The sequence below is a fragment of the Odocoileus virginianus genome, chromosome 3 (assembly GCF_023699985.2).
Source record: "Odocoileus virginianus isolate 20LAN1187 ecotype Illinois chromosome 3, Ovbor_1.2, whole genome shotgun sequence".
NCBI lineage: Eukaryota > Metazoa > Chordata > Mammalia > Artiodactyla > Cervidae > Odocoileus > Odocoileus virginianus.
This window is the reverse complement of record NC_069676.1, coordinates 78,439,970-78,461,967: the sequence shown is the minus strand read 5'-3', so window position 1 is coordinate 78,461,967 and position 21,998 is coordinate 78,439,970. Positions and strand designations below refer to the sequence as shown.

General features: G+C 38.5%; 1 protein-coding gene and 1 long non-coding RNA gene across 3 annotated transcripts in view; one reads left to right on the top strand and one right to left on the bottom strand.

Moving 5' to 3' along the window:
• The window catches only part of HAPLN1 (hyaluronan and proteoglycan link protein 1), a 77,592-nt gene that overhangs the window by 33,872 nt on the left and 21,722 nt on the right, over positions 1-21,998 (top strand). For both annotated transcript variants that reach the window (XM_020894190.2, XM_020894191.2), the window contains exon 2: positions 7,373-7,498. In XM_020894190.2, coding sequence (XP_020749849.1) covers positions 7,399-7,498 — 100 coding nt within the window. In that variant the 5' untranslated portion in view covers positions 7,373-7,398. The remainder of the gene's footprint in view (positions 1-7,372; positions 7,499-21,998) is intronic.
• Positions 1,296-9,662, bottom strand: LOC139034459 (uncharacterized). The gene is made up of 2 exons (XR_011486981.1): positions 7,937-9,662; positions 1,296-2,230 (listed from the first exon to the last, which is right to left on the bottom strand). It is a non-coding gene; the product is annotated as an uncharacterized lncRNA (long non-coding RNA).

Sequence of the window (21,998 nt, the reverse complement as noted above, 5' to 3'; positions counted from 1 at the left end):
TTAAATACCAATAAGAAGAACGAACATGTGGAAGACTTTGGTATTTGTCATCAACTATTCCAAGTGATGGATAAAATATTTGACCCCGAAGCAGCTGAATGACATCACTTACAGGCATACAACTAGAAAGTGGCAGATCAAAGAACAAAACTAAATTGTGTGCCTTTCTACCAGTACACTCAACATATGCCGTTCTCCCTAGGAGAGACCCAATTTACGTGGTACTGTTTTCCCATATAGTTATAGTTTTTCTGTTCACCCTGTGCTCTGGTTTGGATGACAAATCATATGATCACATCAATTACCAAGTAATGTAATACATACAATAAATATAGGGAAAAGAGAAAAAAATGAAGATACAGTGCATGGGTATGTCTGTAGGTAACAAATAGAGAAACAGAGGCAGAAAAGCAAAATGAGAGAAGATAAAAGCATCTTTGAAATGAAAATTTTAGGGGAAAATAGGAATTAAATAGGTTGATTTCAAAGTATGGAGAAGGAAGGAAAACAAAAAAACTCATAAAATTTAAATGCAGCTTATTTGGAGAATTGTAAAGACCCTAAGTTCAACTAGTCTACTAAACCTGTAACATTACCAGGCATCATGGTGACCTTGTAGTCCGGACATGGTCAGTCTGTTGCTTCCTGGTCCTCGGCGCGATAACTTGGCTTTGGCTCCCTGAACCACCAGATGAGGAATGCCTGGTATTAAAGGCTTAGGCACGTGGTTCTCCAACTGAGCGTGTGTCAGAGTCACCTGGGGGAGGGGGCCGGCCTTGTCAAGCTCGGCGGGCTGCATCCTCAGTTCTGATTCAGAAGATCTGGTTTAGGGCCCCAGGAATTTGCTTTATTAATGGGCTCCCTGTTGCTCCTGCCCTCGGCTCTGTTCTCATTCCTGTGCTTATTCCAAATAGTGACCTTTGTTTTTTAATTGAAGTATATTTCATTTACACTGTTGTGTACAGCAAAGTGATTCAGGGTTTTATATATATATGTATATTTTCTGATTCTTTTCCTTTATAAGTTATTACAGTATAGTTCTCTGTATATATAAATATTATTTTCTATGCTACACAGAAGGCCCTTGATGTTACCTATTGTATATATACTAGTGTGTACATGTTAAACCCAAATTCCTAATTTATTCCTCCATTCCCCTTTCCCTTTGGTAACCATGTTTGTTTTCTATGTCTGTGGGTCTATTTCTGTTTTGCATATAAGTTCATTTGTATCATGTTTTTTTTTTTTTAGATTCCACATGTAAGAGATAGTGAACTTTTTAGAACTCACCAGCCTTTGAGAAGGAGATATCTTTAGTTTGTTATTTTCCTTACATTTTGCCATAAAAATTGACCAGGTCCAAGGTGAACTTGTATTGACAACAATACAAGCTGCATAGTTTTTATACTTTTTCAAAAACTTTCCACCTTAGGAAACAAAATATTACTATTTTGTAGGTGAAAAAATTGAGACATGAGGTAATGATTATGAGACTTCTTGTAGAACTCACATTTCCATCCTCCTCCTGTTGTTCAGTTGCTAAAGTTGTGTCCACCTCTTTTGTGACCCCATGGACTGTAGCCTGCCAGTCTCCTCTGTCCATGGGGTTTCCTAGCAAGAATACTGGAGTGGGTTGCCATTTCCTTCTCCAGGAGATCTTCCTGACTCAAGGATGAAACCCACATCTCCCGCTTGGCAGGCAGATTCTTTACCGCTGAGCCACTTGGGGAGCAACCTGAGACGGTGGGAAAAGTTCCCTCCTCCTGACCGAGGACTTTCCCACCTTCTCAGGTCACCAGTGAAGCACACCAAGGAAGCAGCACACTCTTGACGCTTGAGTAGGAGGTCATCATGATGGCTGCGGCTAGACATCTAATCCAGGGCATCAGAAGTTCTTTTCTGCTGCTTTAGTAATTTGCACTTTCATAGAACAATGCAAGATGACAGAGCGGATGCTGTGCTCACTTGGAGTTTATACAGACTAACTCCCTGAGGGGAAGTTGTATAATTGAGCAAAGTTTTTTTTTTTTTTCCCCAGTCATAACTTCTCTTTTGAGCACTGGGTATATTCCAAGCAGTTCTGCATTCTGCTCCATTGTGCACTATAAATCCTGAGGCTTAGGTAACAGCCCAGTGGTTCCTCCACACACTGAACAATTCAAATGCATCAATAGTCTGAATTCCTTAGCCATCATTTGGGTCAGTGGTCTGACTTCTGAATTTTACACACCTGTAGAGTCAAAACAGAAGACAAAGCCAATCAAAAACAACACAACAAGTGATGAGCTAGTGTAAGGCTGTCATTAAAAATATATTGCTAACTAAGGATAAAATATGATCTTTAAAAAACCTAAAAGTTGTAATTCCATGAAATAAAGGCCATTTGAACAGTAAAAATGATAACAAAAAAAGTTACTTCAGAAAAAGAGCAATTTTTAAAAGTTGAATTAATTTAACCTAATGAAAAAGCATACTTTTGCACTCCCTGTCTTTTCTTTTTTTCATTTCCCTGCATCACTGATCATTAACCCACCTCTAACTAGATCAGGCTTGATAGCAAGGAGTAGATTCAGTCTATTGTAGAATAATTCTGTCCAATGAGATTCTGTGGTTTGTTCAGTTTCTAGTAACCTTTGTATTGATTCTTATAATTTGTAAACTAAATTTCAAGTGCTAAATTGAAACCTGGTCAATTTCACGATGCCCTCAATGGAGGAACAAACCAACTCTTCAGCATCCTCTACATAATAACACATGTGATCTTTATAAACAGCATAGAAACTGCCTTCTTAGCTCCTTTAGTCTTGGTGTTTCTCCCAGGTCCAGTTTTAAATTCACCTTTCTTCTTGGCACAAAGGATAGTTCTGGGTGCCGGGCATGCAGTGAGGAAAGCATTCTGACTTTGGACATGCACATGTCTTGTGCCAACAGTGTTGTGATCAGTGCTATGCCTACAACCCAGTAAGAGGCGGCTACGGAGAAGCACTCCAGCTTGTATGAAGCCTTGAAAGAGTTATGAGAGCTGCTGGCATTCCTCGGGGTACCAGGACACCCCCAGTGATGGTGGTGGATTTTGCAGGCCCTGGGGTCACACCAGACTGCCCAGATCCCCAGCTTCTCACTTGACATGATGGAGAATTTCCACACTGACTCATTTCCAGAACTGTAAAATGTGTATACGAACAGATTGACTTCAATTTGGTTGTTCTGAGATATAACAGCTAAATGGGTGAAGCTTCAAGGACAGTACCTAGCATGTACAGTCATCCTTAGGTGTCCTTGTCAGAAGTGGTTCCAGGATGCCCTGTGGATACCAAAACTGACAGATGTTCAAGTCTCTTATATAAAGTGGAGCGGTATTTGCATATAATCTAGGCCCTGCTGCTGCTGCTGCTGCTAAGTCGCTTCAGTCGTGTCCGACTCTGAGCGACCCCATAGACGGCAGCCCACCAGACTCCCCCGTCCCTGGGATTCTCCAGGCAAGAACACTGGAGTGGGTTGCCATTTCCTTCTCCAATGCATGAAAATGAAAAGTGAAAGTGAAGTTGCTCAGTCGTGTATGACTCTTAGTGACCCCATGGACCGCAGCCCACCAGGCTCCTCCGTCCATGGGATTTTCCAGGCTAGAGTACTGGAGTGGGGTGCCATTGCCTTCTCCAAATCTAGGCACATCCTCCCCTAATTTTAAAATCTCTAGATTACTTATAATACCTAATACAATGTAAAGGCTACAAAAATAGTTGAAATTAAAGTTCTGCTTTTCAGTACTGTTTGGAATTTTTTCCCCAAATCTATTTGTCCTGAAATTGGTTGAATCTGAGGATGTAGAGGCCACAGATATAGAGGGCCCACTGTAATAGTAGTTCAGGAAATATGTGTCATTACCTCTCAAGACACAGAAAATAGCATACATGCTTACCACTTGGTTTTATTTCTCCAGTATCTAATTAAATAATAATTCTAGCATAATAGGTATTTAAGAAATAGCAGTTGGCCACTTTGTTACTAGACTGCTGGTATTAGTTTCTCTCTGTGTCTATCAAACTATGAGACTTTTAAGCTGGGTAGATATCTTGCTTCTAAATAGTAGCTCAATTTTCACCAAAGCAGAGCTGCAAAATTACAGTCCTATGATGTCTGTGACTGTGAACACAGACATTTCCATAGGAACTCATCTTGAATTTGGCTGCAGCATCATGGTTCCAAAGTTTGGTAGCCTGTAAAAGGTGTGTGTGAGTTGCAGGTGAACTCAGAATGCTAATTCAAAGCCAACAATAACTGGTTGTATAAAAGCCCCCAAATTTTCTAAATTTTGCTCCTATAAAAAACTGAAATATTTTAACCAAAAATATCTAGACACTCAGAGAAGACATCATTACAAACGCAAACAAGCAGGTCTCCCCTGAGCATCAGCACATAGCTGGCAGAGCCCGTGTCCTCAGAAACCTCAGTCCAGTGTGCAATGCCTCGCGTGTACCTGCAGTTTGCTTAGACTTCTGAAGATTGTGTCCCTAAAGCTTGCTTGTCTATTTTCATGTCTTTTGGTAAACAGCTCTTATACAAGTAGAGTAACAAAGATCATTTCCGCTTTCTCCTACCTGGACTGCGTTAATACCAATGTGGGGTACTAGCAAGTGTTCACTGATATATGCATTTTATTTTAATCAAAAATCACTGAAGATGTGAAATGTCCTCACCGATTTTAATTAAAGATGGTGTGTATGTATGAACACGTTTGTGTACCCACACATCTGTGCACCCACACGTGAGTCACCGTGGCAGTGCTCATGGCACCAGCATGGTATTGTAAACGAGGCAGGGCAGAAGTAGGCTAAGGAAAGTGCCATCTGATTCCTCATACTTCAGTCTTGGGGGAAAAGTTTTATATTCACACAAAGCACAAGTCAAAGGTTTAAGAGCACAGCACAGTAGGTTCAAGTAAAAGAGCCTAAATAAAAAAGGTAACAAAACAAATAAGTAGATTTCTCTTTCAGAAAAATAAGTGCAATTCAAAGTAGGTGCTACTTTTGCCTGAGGCAAACACAAACATTGCTGCTTTCTTACATATGTGACCTCCAGCAAGGTGACTGTGTCAGGAAAAATGGAAGCTTGCGTTTCACAGTATTACTGTAAAGACTGCATGCGCCAGTATATGCACAGTGCTTAGGAGAGCACTTGGCAGATAACAGACATTCAATGAAAAGGAACTGCTGTTGTTATTATTATTTATCCCCAGCACTGTCTGTCCCACCCTCCCCCTGGGGATGTTTGCATTTTAAAACTGGGTCATTGGATAGTTAATATCATAACACACTGGAATGAATTCTTAGTGATATAATTTTAATACTATGATATGGAATTAAAGGAGAGAAATTTGTGTGTAATAAATCTTAGGAAATCAGCAAATCATAATGACTTCTGTGGTAGGGTGCATAACTCTGTGTGTGTGTGTGTGTATGTGTGTGTGTTGAGAGGAGAGTATACAACTTTCTATAAGTTATACTGTAGATGTTCAATTTAATGTGAAAGATAATATGGCAAATTCTCTGCCTCAGCTCACCTTGATCCTTCTTTGAATGTCTTTTTTTAACGCTCACTTGTATATTTTTCTCATACCCTCTCTTCCACAACTCCCCCTCTCCTCTGATTCCCATGTCAAGCAAGAAAGCACAGGACACCTCGTGTACCGGCTGGTCTACTATCTTATGTGTGTGTCTGTAATTGTGCCAATTATATTCCAAATTCTAAAAGGTCACCTTTATTATATATTTTCACCCAAAGCATTATTCTGGACTGAAAACAGGTCATATTTGTTAACAGTATTCCTATAGGCAAAAGTCAGTAGCTTCAAAAAAAATCATTTCCCCAAAAAATGCCTCAGAGGAACAAGCAAGTAAACTTCTGAAAATAAAATCAGTAAATCAGAATTTTGAAGGCGACAGTTTTAGTTTCTTGGGAAAGTAAGTTTCTCAATTTGCTCATCCACTATCTTCTTTCTGTGACATAATGAAAAGGGTTAGGGCAAACACTGGAGACTGAAGTCAGAGCATCATAACGATTTTGAGAGGAGGAAACAGAGAGGTACTGAGGTCCCAAGAGGGACCTGGGAGACGTCTGTGATTAGGGCATTTAGGCTCTGGAGGAGAGGCTGGCCTGCAAAGACCTCCAGGAACAGACTCGGAGCTCTTTAATAAGTATTCCAGGGAGTCAGGCTTTCCTGGAAAAAACAAATTAGTGTGAGAAGCCAGTACTGTGCAATTTCAGTTTTAAAAATAGCCAAGTATTGTTAAGGCTGCTGTGTGCATGAGAGGAAAAGAAAGCCCTTCTTAATATCTGCCTCAGCTTCCACATTAAAACAGAGGAGCTGCACTGAAATTCTTGCCTGGCAAATACTGCAAAGGTCATCTGGTGTGTATCACTTGGAATTGTTTTTTGGTCCTTGCAATGACAACGTTTTGGGGGGGATTGTGTCCCTTTTTATCAAATTGGTCTTGAATGAGGATAGCCAGGCAAGGGCTCTGCTGCTGTCCCTCAGGACAGCTGGCCGTCTATTTCAGCTCTTCATTTGCCTAATTGCCCTGCGAGGTTGGCAGGGATGTTCCCTGCAGCCAAGGCTGTGCTGACTGCAGAGACCCTACCTGGCACTCCAAGTTGATGCGTCAGCATTTCAGGTAGAAATGAATGAAAATCAATCAGGATGACTGCAGTGATCGCATGCACAATTCTAACCTCATTTGTCTCTAATTTTCAATTATTCACCATAGACCCAAGCAGTGTTTAAGATGGTGAGTCTCTAACAAATGTGCTGCTTCTATTTAACCAGGCATTTTTTGTGTGTGTCCTCTTTTCTTTTTAGAACAAGCAAATCTAACCTGCTTAGAAAGCCATATGTAAAATGAATGATGATGTCAAGTTTCATGCAAATATTCTTTATTTGCCCTGGCTTAATATTCAGTTACAAATTAAGCTGGGTGATAAATATTCATATGTAGCTATATCAAATTGTTTTATTAACTTGTACCTCAAATTCAGAGGTTTAAATGTTTTAAGTCTTTATATTTTTATCATATCTCTTTTAACTTGCTATAACTCTCTATATCAAAACTGTACTGTTCTAAATAAATTTCTAGATTTACAACTCTGTAAAGATAGAGTTAAACACTGTTTGGACTCTGACTACATAAGGGAAACTGGAATTGTTCAAAGCTGCAGTCTTCAGCTTCCAAAGACAGCTACAGTAACTTTCTGAGCAGATTGGGTTAAATATTTTTACAGACCCATTCTAGGATGATAAGGCAGTAAAAGTTGTGCAGTGCAACACTCCAAAGGGTTCCAAATCTCACAAGCTTCTCTGTATGTGATGCTCTCACAGTGAAGAAGATTATTTGGGCTACAAAGATGAAGAGTCTACTTCTTCTGGTGCTGATTTCAATCTGCTGGGCTGATCATCATCCAGGCAACTATACTGTAGATCATGACAGAGTTATTCATATCCAAGGTAAGAAAACGCACCTTCTCTTATGAAAGTTAAAGCCATTTCATGTTACTTAGAAATGCTAAGTGATTTCTTAACATTTACATTGGTGCTTCTCAATTTTAGTTCTGCTGCACTGACTTTTTTTTTCCTTTCTGCTAATTGGTGAACATGCTCCCTGGCTTTTGAATGCTATTGCATTACAGCAGAGCTAAGAATCAGGGACAATTAAAGTGGATTGGCTTAAGAATATCCAACTGCAGGGAGTTGATGCAATTGTTCAAGGCTTTTCAGTTGCTATCTTCTAAGTAGAATGCAGGGTAGAAAGTTCATTTAAAGACAGGGCAAAAGCAAGGAGAAATAGTAAGTAAAACTTACATGTAAGGTCATTCTGTTAGAGTCATCAAGAAAAACAACATGAACATGAGTCAGACAAGCTAAGTTTCAGGAAAAAGAACTTACCCCATTAAAATCCTTCGGTAAAGCTTTAGTTTCCACAGAGCAATGTTTTCCCTGCATGTTTCTTTGCAGCTCAGCTGAATCCTAAGCCTGGGAGCTGTAGCAAGATTTGAAGCTGCAGTACAATGCAGCTATTGCCTCAGCCCCAGCTTCAGATGAGGGACATCCCGCATTAAGAAAGCTAAGAGACTTATGCAATAAGAAAAAGATAGTTCCAAAGGAGCTGGAGCTTCTCTCTTTGCCCTTGCATGCTGAATATTTAAAATAAGAATTACAGAATTCAATAGTTTAAACATATGATGATAAGAATTTTAGATGAAGTCAGTTTGGGGACCAGAAGCATTATAAGTTTACTAAGAGAAATAAAACATTGAGAATCAATGTCTTCAAGGTCAAAAGTGCAGTCTGAGAAAATTGCATCCACTGTTGAAAAGTATGACTTGTGAAGGTCAAATGATAGTGTAGGTCTGGCTAGAAGTATTTTTCTGTATGTATTATGACTATCCCATTTGACAATGTCTAGTTATTTTAGACAGTCCTCTTTCAGACCTCTGTGTTTCTAATAGCTTTACATTTTTCACTATTGGACCATAAAAAGGAATTATATAATCACAAATTTTACTATGCAAGCTGCTGACTCAGCTATTTTCTTTACTGTATAAAAGCAGAATCAAGGCTGTTTCCCAGAGTCTTAAGACATTTACACATAGAGATTTCTGATGAAGGATACATCCTTTTAATATCAAATCAAAGTCAATTCAGCCAGAGTATAATACCTAATAATTGTTAACAATGGTTTTAAATCTCATGGAGAATAATAAACTTTGAAATGGTTTTAAGTTATTACTAGACTAGATACCCGTTATAGTATTAACTATGTATAAATCATAAAGTCTAAATTTTATGCAGAGTATAAAAATATTTTAAAGTATATTAGCATTTTAAAAGTTATTCCTGAAAGAAACCTATAAGTCAGATTCAAGTTTTCTCATCAAGAAAAACTTCTGTCGCTCCAGTCTTTCCATTCCCATATACTCTCTTGAAATTTAGTATAAAAGAATTGCTGACATAAGGTATCAAAATTACCCAGATTATTTGCCTGCACTATCTGATTTTTTCAAAAATGACTTGCTAGTCCATTTCATTTTAATTGTAAATTAATGTTCTTAGAAAGTTACCCTGAGCTTTCAAGTAATAAAACTACAAGGTCTATATTTTGCTTGAGGAAATTAATACTGAAATATGATTTGGGTTGATATTGTCATGCTATGTCCATAGTTGAAATTTATTTTAAAATTTCTCCAATTATTTGTTCTCATTAGTTTCTATTCAATAAAAAATTTTCTTTTTCTTTATTATAGCATTCATATTGAACTTTCATGTTCTCGCCCTTCAGAGAAACACTTCCAAATATCTGCCATAATTTCAGGCATCTTTTATAACACAAAAATAAACTCATAGCACAGCAGGTAATCACTAAAGCAGACATCTTCCATTACTCACTTGAAATACTGGATTATTTTGTCACATTTAAAACTTTTATTTATCAAACATGGCCCAGAAGGAATTTAAGGGAGCTGAAACTTTCATAAAAATTTATAAGAATTTTGCAATCAAATCATTAAATTAGTAATCTGAATCTCAAGGTCCTGAATCATACTGATAAGCAGTAAAAGCTTCTCTTAGTAATAGAAAATTATTCAAAATTCATTTTAATGCAAAAACACCTTTTCTGTCTCTTATTTTCCATTAATTTAAAAAATTTTTGTACTGTTATGTTCCCTAGGCACATCACCCTCAAATTCATCTTGGCTGCCTTGATAAAGATGCTAAACACTTTGTTAACATGTTCTTGACTCTTATGCATAAGAGTTACCTAATTATTTTTTCTGAAGATTTCTTCCTTATGTAGCTATGGGAAATTCTATAGATATATATGCAAAAAAATTTTTAATCTGGTTTTTAAAGAAAATCAGAATACCAGGGGGGAAAATGGTAAGTATAGATTCCTATACAAAGAGTTTCTATTGAGAAGCATCTTTTTTAGTGATGAAAAAGGAAATTGTGCCAGCTTTCCATGGAGAAAGGTACAGTTTTAGATGAAATTGCACTTGTACTTCCTTTAATTTTTATTGAATCAGTTTGATTACAAATTTGATTACAAATTGATTCAATAAATATGAGAAAGCAAACTACTTGTTCATGGAGTCTGCTAAAAATCTGTAATCAATTTATTCGCTTATACATCATATACTGTTGGCAGTATGGGGATAGTAATTTCCTCAAATACTTCTACAGAAAGAGATGGCTACTGTTAATATTGTCTCTATAACAATCTCAACTAATGGATTATATTCCTCATTTCATGATGTGCCTAGTCAAACAATATCTAAATCCTTTGAAACTTGAGTTCACTAGGAAGAATTTTACATGGAGTATTAAATCTCACAAAAGCACAATTTTTAAAATATTTAGATCTGATCTAAAAATTCTTTGTAGATTTTCAATTACCAGTAGAAGTTCAGAGATGATGAATATACTTTATAAAATACAATTTTTAAGAAAACATTTATATAGACAGCAGAGAAATTTTATACTGAATACGTAACTGCCTGTTCTTATCCACGTCAGTCATCTAGTGACTCCTGCCTCTGGTATTTCAGGTGCAGGCCTTCTGACCACCAGTTTAAGATTTTTTCCCCTATTGCCAGTTTAAGATTTTTTCCCCTAATGCCACTTTCGGGCTTTAGACCTTGGGCAATTCACTTAATCTCTTTCAGTCTCAGTTATCTAATCTATAAAACTGGACATAGTCACTGTTTATTCCATAAAGCTTTATGATAATTAAATTAGATAATATATGGGAAAGTGCTTAGTACCCAGCATACAATAAGCTCCCAGTAGATGAAAGTTGTTACTGCCACGTTGATTATTTCTTTACTGTTATGGAAAAAAAATGATTTTTAAATAAAAAAGGAACACAAAAACTGGTGGGAAAAGCTCTTGCTTTTCAAATTCATTTGCTAGCAGTAAGAACAATATCTTATTTTAGTTCTAATGAAATAAACATTTTATAAGTAGCCTTCTTTGCCCTTTTCAAATTGTACTATTTAAGATTTCCCCAATGGTATTAAATATTATATGACCACTTTTACTTTCCTTGTAGAAAGTGAATTTTTCCAAACTTAAGTAATATTCCCTTAATATACTTATCAGTATATTATCAGTAAACACAACTAAACTCCTTTAAATTTTTTAAAAGAATAAGAGGAAATCTTGGAGATGAAAGCAGTCCCCTTCTTTATAATGTGCCCAAGTGTGTGCTCAGTCATGACCGACTCTGCGACCCTATGGACTATAGCCCATCAGGCTTCTATGGACCTTTCCAGGCCAGAATACTGGATTGGGTTGCCATTTCCTACTCCAGGGGATTTTCCTGACCCAGGGATTGAACCTGTGTCTCTTGCGTCTCCTGCATTAGCAGATAGATTCTTTACCACTGTGATACCCTTTGTTAAGTGAAATTTATGGTCACTTATCTCAAGAGATATAGCAATTAGATTTTTTAAAGAAAGAGTTGTCAGAAGTTCATCTCTCTGTGAGCAGAAAAATTAATGCAGATCTAGAATCCCTTGCAGAAGTGGACACTCCCCACTCGTTGTGGCTGTTATCCTCCTTCTTGTGTCCCAAACCACTCTTCCATCCCAGCTTAGCGTTAGACTGTCAGCTTTGTCACACTCCAGCTAGACAGTAGTACCTGGCACATAGTAGGTGTTGAATATATGTGATAAATACATGAATGAGTGTAATGAGATACTTCTAAACTGCCACTATCATAACAAGCGCCTCTTAAGTCCTGCAGCATCCATGGCATTTAGCAACACATGACACGTTGTGTGGGCCTAGTGTACATTAACTGGATCACAGCTTTCATTCTGTAATGTTGGCATAAAGTAAATCATAGTTAACAGAATTTAAGAACTTAAAAGGACTTTAATATAGATCATCAAGGTCAATATCCCATTGTACAAATGAGGAAATCAAGACCAAGAGCTTAAATGTTGCTTGGCTCAGGTTGCATGGCTGATGAGGAACAATTTCTCTTGCTTCCTCAAATTTAGGATCACTTTTCACCTTCTTAATGAACTCACCCTGCCTACCATGTTCTACCCTCCTCTGGTATCCCGATTTATCTCTGATCTCCTTTTCCTTTTCTCTCTAGTCTTGGATATCTACTTAACTTATTTTTACGTAATTGTCTGTGTCCATCTCTGCCACAAGAACATAAATCAGCTCCACCAGGGAAGGAATCTTTGTCCAATGCATCCCTGTCACCTAAATTAATACTACTGGATGATCAATATGCTTGTTGAATAAATTCAGGACCAAAATCCAGGAACTTTTCCTAATCAAGCCCAAGTCAGTCTTTGAAAATTGCAGGGAGATTTTTAGTTTGTAGAATGAGAAGCAGCATATAAGAGGATTCTGAGTTTTGGTAGCAAATTTTGTTTGGTCGCTTTCATGGCTCCCACACTGCACATAACATCTTGCTTCCAGGAGAATCAACTAGAGGTGGATGCAGCAATCCTCCTAATGTAGGCATGAAACTTTGAAGAATATTTGATTTACATGTGGTCACTGCAATGCTATCATGTTCTTTATGTAATATCTGCAGAGTTAAGATCTGGTGGTGCAGAAAGGATCAAAAGTGAATTTAATAATGTATGATCATAAACTATCTACAGAGCCAGAGTTTAGTGGGAGAGCTAGATATGTGCTCTCTTTCACTTAAAACTCATTTGGACTCAGACTATATGAGTCTGTTATTAAAAGTTAAATTATAATTTCTTTTTCTCTTTTTGAGGTATAATATACTATTTTTTGTATACTATTTACAGCTACAAATGCAAAATCCATGAATGTCAACTACATTTTCCAAATTGCATTTATCTAAATACATACACTATTAATAATATTATCTAGAAATTATTAGCTAAAAAAATCAGAGAATTTCATCATGAAACTATAAAAATTAGCAACAACCTAATGCTAAAATCTCTTCTTAGTTTACTTTAGTATGTAAGATCAAATATACTAATAAGAACTTACTACATTAAACACAGGCTTATCATTTGATCAAAATAAGAATATCACCATATATATAATAAATAAACACAAAAGAATGAAAATGTATATACAGATATATATACATGTATATTTGCAAAATACTGCACAAATACACATATACTCCTTTTCAGGCTGCCATATAACACAATACCATTGACTGAATGGTTTGTAAACAATAGAAATTTATTTCTCACAGTTTTAGAGGCTGGGAAGTCCAAAATTATGATGCTGGCATGTTTGGTGTCTGGTGAAAGTTGACTTCCTAGTTTAGCACGGCCATGGCCATCTTTTTTCTGTGTCCTCACCTGGCAGAAGAGGACAAGGGACCTATCCTGGGCCTCTTTAATAAAAGCACTAATTCTATTCATGACGGCTCCACCCTCATAACCTAATCACCTCCAAAGGCCCCACCTACAAATATCATCACATTGGGAAATAGGCTGCAATATATAAGAATTGGGGAGGAGCCGGCGGGTGGGGGTGGGGGGACACAAATGTTCAGTCTACAGCAAGCACCTAAATAGGCTTCGGGAATAGAATGATGACCAAAACACACAATCTATCTTCATCAAGTTTATGGCCTAGAGAAAGGCAGACATCACTATGAATATAGAACTACTGGCTGTGATAACTGCCATTCAACTAAGCAAAAACTATAGGTTGGTTGTAGATTGATACATACTTTTGATAAATCGTTTAATCTATATTCAGAAATATATATGTATATTTTCATGCCAACTTTGCATCTGCTAGCCCTTGACCCAGTCTTCTTCACATTTGTGTGTCTTTTGAAATAATTTACTCATTTGGGCATTTGTTAAACATTGGCCCTCTTTCTGCAAAACACTGAGTTATTTTCTGTAGGACAGACCGTCTCCTCAATGAGCTTAATGACAATATTATTAGAGCATCAAAGGTAATAAAAAAATATTAAAATAAGTGTTTGTAGAGGTGGAAATATGAAGACAAGAATAATTAGTTGCCAAACAAAAATATTTTATTATAAAACTGTATTCATACTTTTTAAACCCATAAAATACATTTTAAGAATATTTCTAATCTTGTTACTAAGTAAAAGTCTGAATTCTGTGTTATTAATAAGGCATCTATTAAAACAATGAATTTTGGAATATTTCTGGGTGTAAAAACCTATATTTAACATTTTCAGGTAGCAGCAAATTCACACTAAAACAGTCATTGCTTTCTCTGTTCCATTCTGGGGGCTGAAATTGGCAAATTATGTGGGAATTCAATGATTATTTGGAAACTTTCCCAAAGCTTTTTTTTCTTTTTCCCCAGAAAAAGTCAATTAAATAGAGAAGCGTTTTTCTTTGGTTGTAACTTGTACTAACCTATAACTCAGTGGCTTAATGTTAGAGTAATTTCAACATGCTCTGTTTCTCTGACTTTCCCTGTTTCTCTGACTTGTTAGCAGGGGCTATCAAGAAAAAATAGATTTAGATTTCTTTGTTGTTTTGGTTCTTTATTTTGAATATAAAATGGAAACTACTCTTTTTAGAATGTACTTTGGAATACAGAAATCTATCAAAATGTTAAGAAGTTAAGAATATTTAATTAAGAGATAGAAAAGTGAAAATATCTGATGGGGGGGAAATCTTTATGATACGAGCATTTTTATTTCAAAATGAAGACAGTGGAAGCACAAGAAATATAAAACTTCTATACAAATCACTCAAAAACATTTTGTGTATTTGGTATTGCTACAGTGTGGTATGTGCATGCATGCTTAGTGGTGTCCAACTCTTTGGCACCCCATGAACTGTAGCCTGACAGATTCCTCTGTCCATGGGATTTCCGAGACAAGAATACTAGAATGGGTTGACATTTCCTTCTCCAGGGGAATCTCCCTGACCCAAGGATCAAACCCACATCTACATTGGCATCTGAGTTCTTTACCACTGCCCCACCTGAAAAGCCAATGGGGTAGTGGCACTAAATACACATGTTCTCAAAAATAATGATCAAACTGGAGCCATTTTAATCTTGTTTTAACTAAACATGTTGGTTGTTAACTTCAGTGCTTACTTGGAGACTAATTACCACATGTATAAGATCCAAGTAGTATGTTTTTACATATTAGAGGATGGTGCTGTGAAGTGTGCTAAACAACACTGAGTTAAACAAGAATTTTACCTACCTTTTCCAAACACTGTCCACTCAAGCAAGACAAGGACATTAAGGATAAAAACAGAAAGACCATAGTCCATCGAGAACAAAATTAACAGAGCAAGTTAGAACTGGGAGCATTTACTCCAGTAAAGTGTTCAGAGGGGGTGAAGGAGATGGAAAGAAAGAAGAGTCCCATCTTATTTCCAAAGAATCATAAATTTAAAATATCAATAGAAACATCATTGAAAACATATCCTTGAAGTGAGGAGATATCCACTTCTAGAGGCTTCTGTTCATAATGGTGTTGTTTGCCTGCTTGATTTTGAGCAAGGGGCTGATGTACTATGATTCCCATGTACAAAAGACCAGGTGGATACTGGATTATGATGGGCGAAGAGTAAAGTGAGGAGACATTTAGAAGGGTCTTGAGGTAGTTTAGATGAGAATTCATGGTGGTGTGAACCAGGATGGAAACAGTGGAGATGGATGGGGATGAGCCAATTTGGGGGGGCAGGGGAACAAAGACATAGAAATTAAGAGATTAGGGAAAGGAAAGGGCACATCAAGCACACTTTCTAGATTTTGACTTGAACAAATGGATGGATGACGTACGCATAAAATGAGTTGAGGAAGACTGGGAGAAGAACAAGTTTGGACAGGAGAGGAGGACTCAAGTTATCTGTTTGGCATCCAATATTTAACCAGCAAGTAGTTGGATTTACTATTTCAGAGCTCAAGGAAAAGTACACTGGTAGAAAGCTTTGGGATCACCAGTACATGAATATGTATAACCATAGGATTAGGCGAGATCACCTGAAAAAGGGGGAAATGCAGGCAGAGACAAGGAGATTGCCCTGGTCTGAAGTTTGGAAACCCTCAGCATCAAGTGGGGCAGGGAGGTGGGTAAAGGAAGTTACAAAGGTCACATATTCACCTCTGAGTCTAAATCCTGATCACTGATGTGTGATCATTTTCCCCCCATGTACCTTTAAAAAATCTAAATAAATTGCAAGTGTTTAAAAATAGAATAGGAGATATTTGTCGTAAAATGTTCATTTCTCAAAATCCACTACAATATTGTAAAGTAATTAGCCTCCAACTAATAAAAATAAATGAAAACAAAAATGTTCATTTCTAGCATCTGCTGAAACATTGAAAGTCCTGCTGTTTTTCAGGCTGTATTCTCACTGGACATCAGTGGGAACCAATACCTGCTGCCTTTAGCATGGAGCGTGTGTGCCCAGCAATAGTACAGTCCCTTCCACTTTCTGTTATTTTCTGGACTGTGGTGCTCCCTTCACTTCTCTCAGTCTTGCCTACCCGGGCATTTGTGTTCCATTTACCTTTCATTTTGTTTCAGCACTAAACTTGATACTTGACACATTCAGTTCAGTTCAGTCAGTTCAGTCGGTCAGTCGCATCCGACTCTTTGCGACCCCATAAATTGCAGCACGCCAGGCCTCCCTGTCCATCACCAACTCCTGGAATTTACTCAAACTCATATCCATTGAGTCGGTGATGCCATCCAACCATCTCATCCTCTGTCATCCCCTTCTCCTGCCCCCAATCCCTCCCAGCATCAGGGTCTTTTCCAGTGAGTCAACTCTTCACATGAGGTGGCCAAAGTATTGGAGTTTCAGCTTCAGCATCAGTCCTTCCAATGAACACCCAGGACTGATCTCCTTTAGGATGGACTGGTTGAATCTCCTTGCAGTCCAAGGGACTCTCAAGAGTCTTCTCCAACACCACAGTTCAAAAGCATCAATTTTTCGGCACTCAGCTTTCTTCACAGTCCAGCTCTCATATCCATACATGACCACTGGAAAAACCATAGCCTTGACTAGATGGACCTTTGTTGGCAAAGTAATGTCTCTGCTTTTGAATATGCTGTCTAGGTTGTTCATAACTTTCCTTCCAAGGAGTAAGCGTCTTTTAATTTCGTGGCTGCAATCACCATCTGCATTTATTTTGGAGCCCCCCAAAATAAAGTCTGACACTGTTTCCACTGTTTCCCATCTATTTGCCATGAAGTGATAGGACCAGATGCCATGATTTTAGTTTTCTGAATGTTGAGCTTTAAGCCAACTTTTTCACTCTCCTCTTTCACTTTCATCAAGAGGCTCTTTAGTTCCTCTTCATTTTCTGCCATAAGGGTGGTGTCATCTGCATATCTGAGGTTATTGATATTTCTCCAAGCAATATTGATTCCAGCTTGTGCTTCTTCCAGCCCAGCGTTTCTCATGATGTACTTTGCATATAAGTTCAATAAGCAGAGTCACAATATACTGCCTTGATGTACTCCTTTCCCTATTTGGAACCAATCTGTTATTCCATGTCCAGTTCTAACTGTTGCTTCCTGACCTGCACATAGGTTTCTCAAGAGGCAGGTCAGGTGGTCTGGTATGCCCATCTCTTTCAGAATTTTCCACAGTTTATTGTGATCCACACAATCAAAGACTTTGGTATAGTCAAAAAAGCAGAAATAGATGTTTTTCTGGAATTCTCTTGCTTTTTCAATGATCCAGCAGATGTTGGCAATTTGATCTCTGGTTCCTCTGCCTTTTCTAAAACCAGCTTGAACATCTGGAAGTTCATGGTTCACATATTGCTGAAGCCTGACTTGGAGAATTTTAAGCATTACTTTACTAGCATGTGAGATGAGTGCAATTGTGCAGTAGTTTGAGCATTCTTTGGCATTGCCTTTCTTTGGGATTGAAATGAAAACTGACCTTTTCCAGTCCTGTGGCCACTGCTGAGTTTTCCAAATTTGAGGGCATACTTGGTGCAGTACTTTCACACCATCTTCTTTTAGGATTTGAAATAGCTCAGCTGGAATTCTATCACCTCCACTAGCTTTGTTTGTAGTGATGCTTCCTAAGGTCCACTTGACTTCACATTCCAGGATATCTGGCTCTAGGTGAGTGATCACACCATCATGATTATCTGGATCGTGAAGATCTTTTTTGCACAGTTCTTCTGTGTATTCTTGCTACCTCTTCTTAATATATTCTGCTTCTGTTAGGTCCACACCATTTCTGTCCTATATCAAACCCATCTTTGCATGAAATGTTCCTTTGGTATCTCTAATTTTCTTGAATAGATCTCTAGTCTTTCCCATTCTGTTGTTTTCCTCTATTTCTTTGCATTGATCACTGAGGAAGACTTTCTTATCTCCCCTTGCTATTCTTTGGAACTCTGACTTCAAATGGGAATATCTTTCCTTTTCTCCTTTGCTTTTCGCTTCTTTTCTTTTCATAGCTATTTATAAGGCCTCCTCAGACAACCATTTTGCCTTTTTGCATTTCTTTTCCATGGGGATAGTCTTGATCCCTGTCTCCTGTACAATGTTACGAACCTCCATCCATAGTTCATCAGGCACTCTGTCCATCAGATCTAGTCCCTTAAATCTATTTCTCACTTCCACTGTATAGTCATAAGGGATTTGATTTGGATCATACCTGAATGGTTAGTGGTTTTCCCTACTTTCTTCAGTTTAAGTATGAATTTGGCAATAAGGAGTTCATGATCTGAGCCACAGTCAGCTCCCGGTCTTGTTTTTGCTGACTGTATAGAGCTTCTCCATCTTTGGCTGCAAAGAATATAATCAATCTGATTTTGGTGTTGACCATCTGGTGATGTCCATGTGTAGAGTCTTCTCTTGTGTTGTTGGAAGAGGGTGTTTGCTATGACCAGTGCATTCTCTTGGCAAAACCCTATTAGCCTTTGCCCTGCTTCATTCCATACTCCAAGGCCAAATTTGCGTGTTACTCCAGGTGTTTCTTGACTTCCTACTTTTGCATTCCAGTACCCTATAATGAAAAGAACATCTTTTTTGGGTGTTAGTTCTAAAAGGTCTTGTAGGTCTTCATAGAACTGTTCAACTTCAGCTTCTTCAGCGTTATGGGTTGGGGCATAGGCTTAGATTACCATGATATTGAATGGTTTGCCTTGGAAATGAACAGAGATCATTCTGTCATTTTGAGATTGCATCCAAGTACTGAATTTTGGACCCTTTTGTTGACCATGATGGCTACTCCATTTCTTCTAAGGGATTCCTGCCCACAGTAGTAGATATAATGGTCATCTGAGCTAAATTCACCCATTCCAGTCCATTTTAGTTCGGTGATTCCTAGAATGTTGACATTCACTCTTGCCATCTTCTGCTTGACCACTTCCAATTTGCCTTGATTCATGGACCTAACATTCCAGGTTCCTATGCAATATTGCTCTTTCCAGCATCGGACCTTGCTTCCATCACCCGTCTCATCCACAACTGGGTGTTGTTTTTGCTTTGGCTCTGTCTCTTCATTCTTTCTGGAGTTATTTCTCCACTGATCATCAGTAGCATATTGAGCACCTACCGACCTGGGGAGTTCCTCTTTCAGTATCCTATCATTTTGCCTTTTCATACTGTTCATGGGGTTCTCAAGGCAAGAATACTGAAGTGGTTTGCCATTTCCTTCTCCAGTGGACCACATTCTGTCAGACCTCTAACCCTAACCCTAACCCACCATGACCCAACCATCTTGGGTGGCCCCACATGGCATAGCTTAGTTTCATTGAGTTAGACAAGGCTGTGGTCCTGTGATCAGATTGGCTCGTTTTCTGTGATTATGGTTTCAGTCTGTCTGCCCTCTGATGCCCTTTCACAACACCTACCGTCTTACTTGATTTTCTCTTACCTTGGACGTGGGGTATCTCTTCACGGCTGCTCCAGCAAAGCGCAGCCGCTCCTCCTTACCTTGGACGAGGGGTATCTCCTCACGGCCCCCCCTCCTGACCTTGAACGTGGGGTAGCTCCTTTCGGCCCTCCTGTGCCCGCGCAGCCGCTGCTCCTTGCACGTAGGAGCAGCTCCCCTCGGCCGCCGCCCCCGACCTTGGATGCGGGGTGGCTCCTCTCAGCCGCTCCTGCGCCGGCGCAGCCTGGCACTCTGGGTCACCGACCCTGACGAGGGGTAGCGTCTCAGGGCTCGCTTCTGCGCGGTCCGCTGGGGCCGCGCGCTTCTTGACACATTACAGCCTATTAATTCATGATCATTGATTAAGTGAAGAATCAACAGTTCCCTTTTGCCTCCAGAACTGACTCTGGACAGTATTATCCTGATGTTTTTCACACTAAATGAAGACAGTAACTATAGCAATGTAGAGAACCAACACTGTCCTTTCTGCAAATTATGGGTAACTTGACCTTATATTTCACCACACAATGGAAGAGGTCTGAGCAGAGACAATTAGATTTGGGCCCTTGACCACATGAAGACGTGTTTCTAATAATTAGGGACTATGGTTAACTACAGCCTAATGAAGAAGAATGACTCATGTTAATGTTTCAGTTTCTCCATAGCCTTTGAAATAAGCCTGTATTACAGTTAAAATCCTGGAAAGCAGGTTTCTTCAAAGATTGTAATTCACTGTTAATGAAACAATCAATTTTATTTTCTTATAACGTATTTCTTAATTTCTCTAGGTGATAACTCAATTTGGTTTTTTTTTCTCAATTTGGTTTTATTCTGTCTCAAATAATGGAAATCAAATGCTATTTCATTATCCATAAATCATTGATAACAGGATAAATTTAAATTCTGAAAATTATTAACAAATGCAAACACCTCTGGGCTGACACAGCTAGCATGACTGTCTCTAGTTTGGGGACCAGTTATATTGAAGTTACCAATGGCAATAATACTGATAAATTAATGTTAACATTTAAAACCACTTACTATGTGTGAGCCACAATAGAATGTGCATTACCTAGATCATCTCAGTCCATCCTCCCCACCATACTGCATAAAAGTGGTTATCCTCACTGAAACTGAGAGAGCATCTGTAGCTTGCTCCTGGTCATTTGTCTATTAAGTGATAAAACTGATGTTCAACCTCAGGCAGGCTGATTCTTGTGCTCCTAACCCACCAGGAATCATACAGCCTCCATCTCAGCCTTCTCTTAAAAACTTTTGAGCAAAGTGGTAGGTGAAAACAGCTCCCATCTTGTTCCATTCAGTTGCTATAACTATGTTCCAGAAGAAATTAAATCACTATGAAAAAAGGCTCTGGTTTCGAGCCTTGGGGAAACTTGTCTTACAGGTTGCCGTAGTGATTCTGAAGAGAAGTTTGAGGAGCAAGGTGGGGGTGACAGCTACGTATACATTCATTCCACCCCTACCCCCAAATGAAGACTGTCTGGAACCCCAAAGAAAACTGAGGGAGAGGCAGGAAGAAGTTGGATTATATAGATACAGGTTTTGATTTGTTTTTAAGGCTTTAAAGTGGTGGTCCTGAATTAAGCTCCTACGCTGTTAAGAACCACTAGGAGAATCACCATAGGTTGATGAGGTGCAAGTTTTTGAGAATCAGTACTTTTAGGAACTGTCTTCTGAAAGAGCACAGTGAAGAAGACAACGTTGAAGACAGAAGCTGGTTTGCACACCTAGCACAATTGGGCCACTAAGTGTGTGTGTGTTAGTAAAAGCCGACATTTACTGGGCACTCAGGGTGCCAGGTACTAGGCTAAGCTCTCAGAGTATGACCTCCTCTAATCCGCATGAGAACCCTGGGAGGCAGGTGACTTAACTCTATTCTCCTGATGAGGAAACCAAGGCCATAAAGGTTAAGTGATACAATGTAAGAGGCATAATTCATAGGCTTAATCAATAAAGTATAGCTTCTGAGATAACAGATGAAAGAAGAATGAATGTGCAAAGACAAAAGCCCACAAAGAACTTAGTCAGCAGAACAGAGCTGAACAACCTCACCACACTTTTCTTCTTCCTGGTCAAAACAGATGAAGAAAAGAGTTAAAAACAGACAA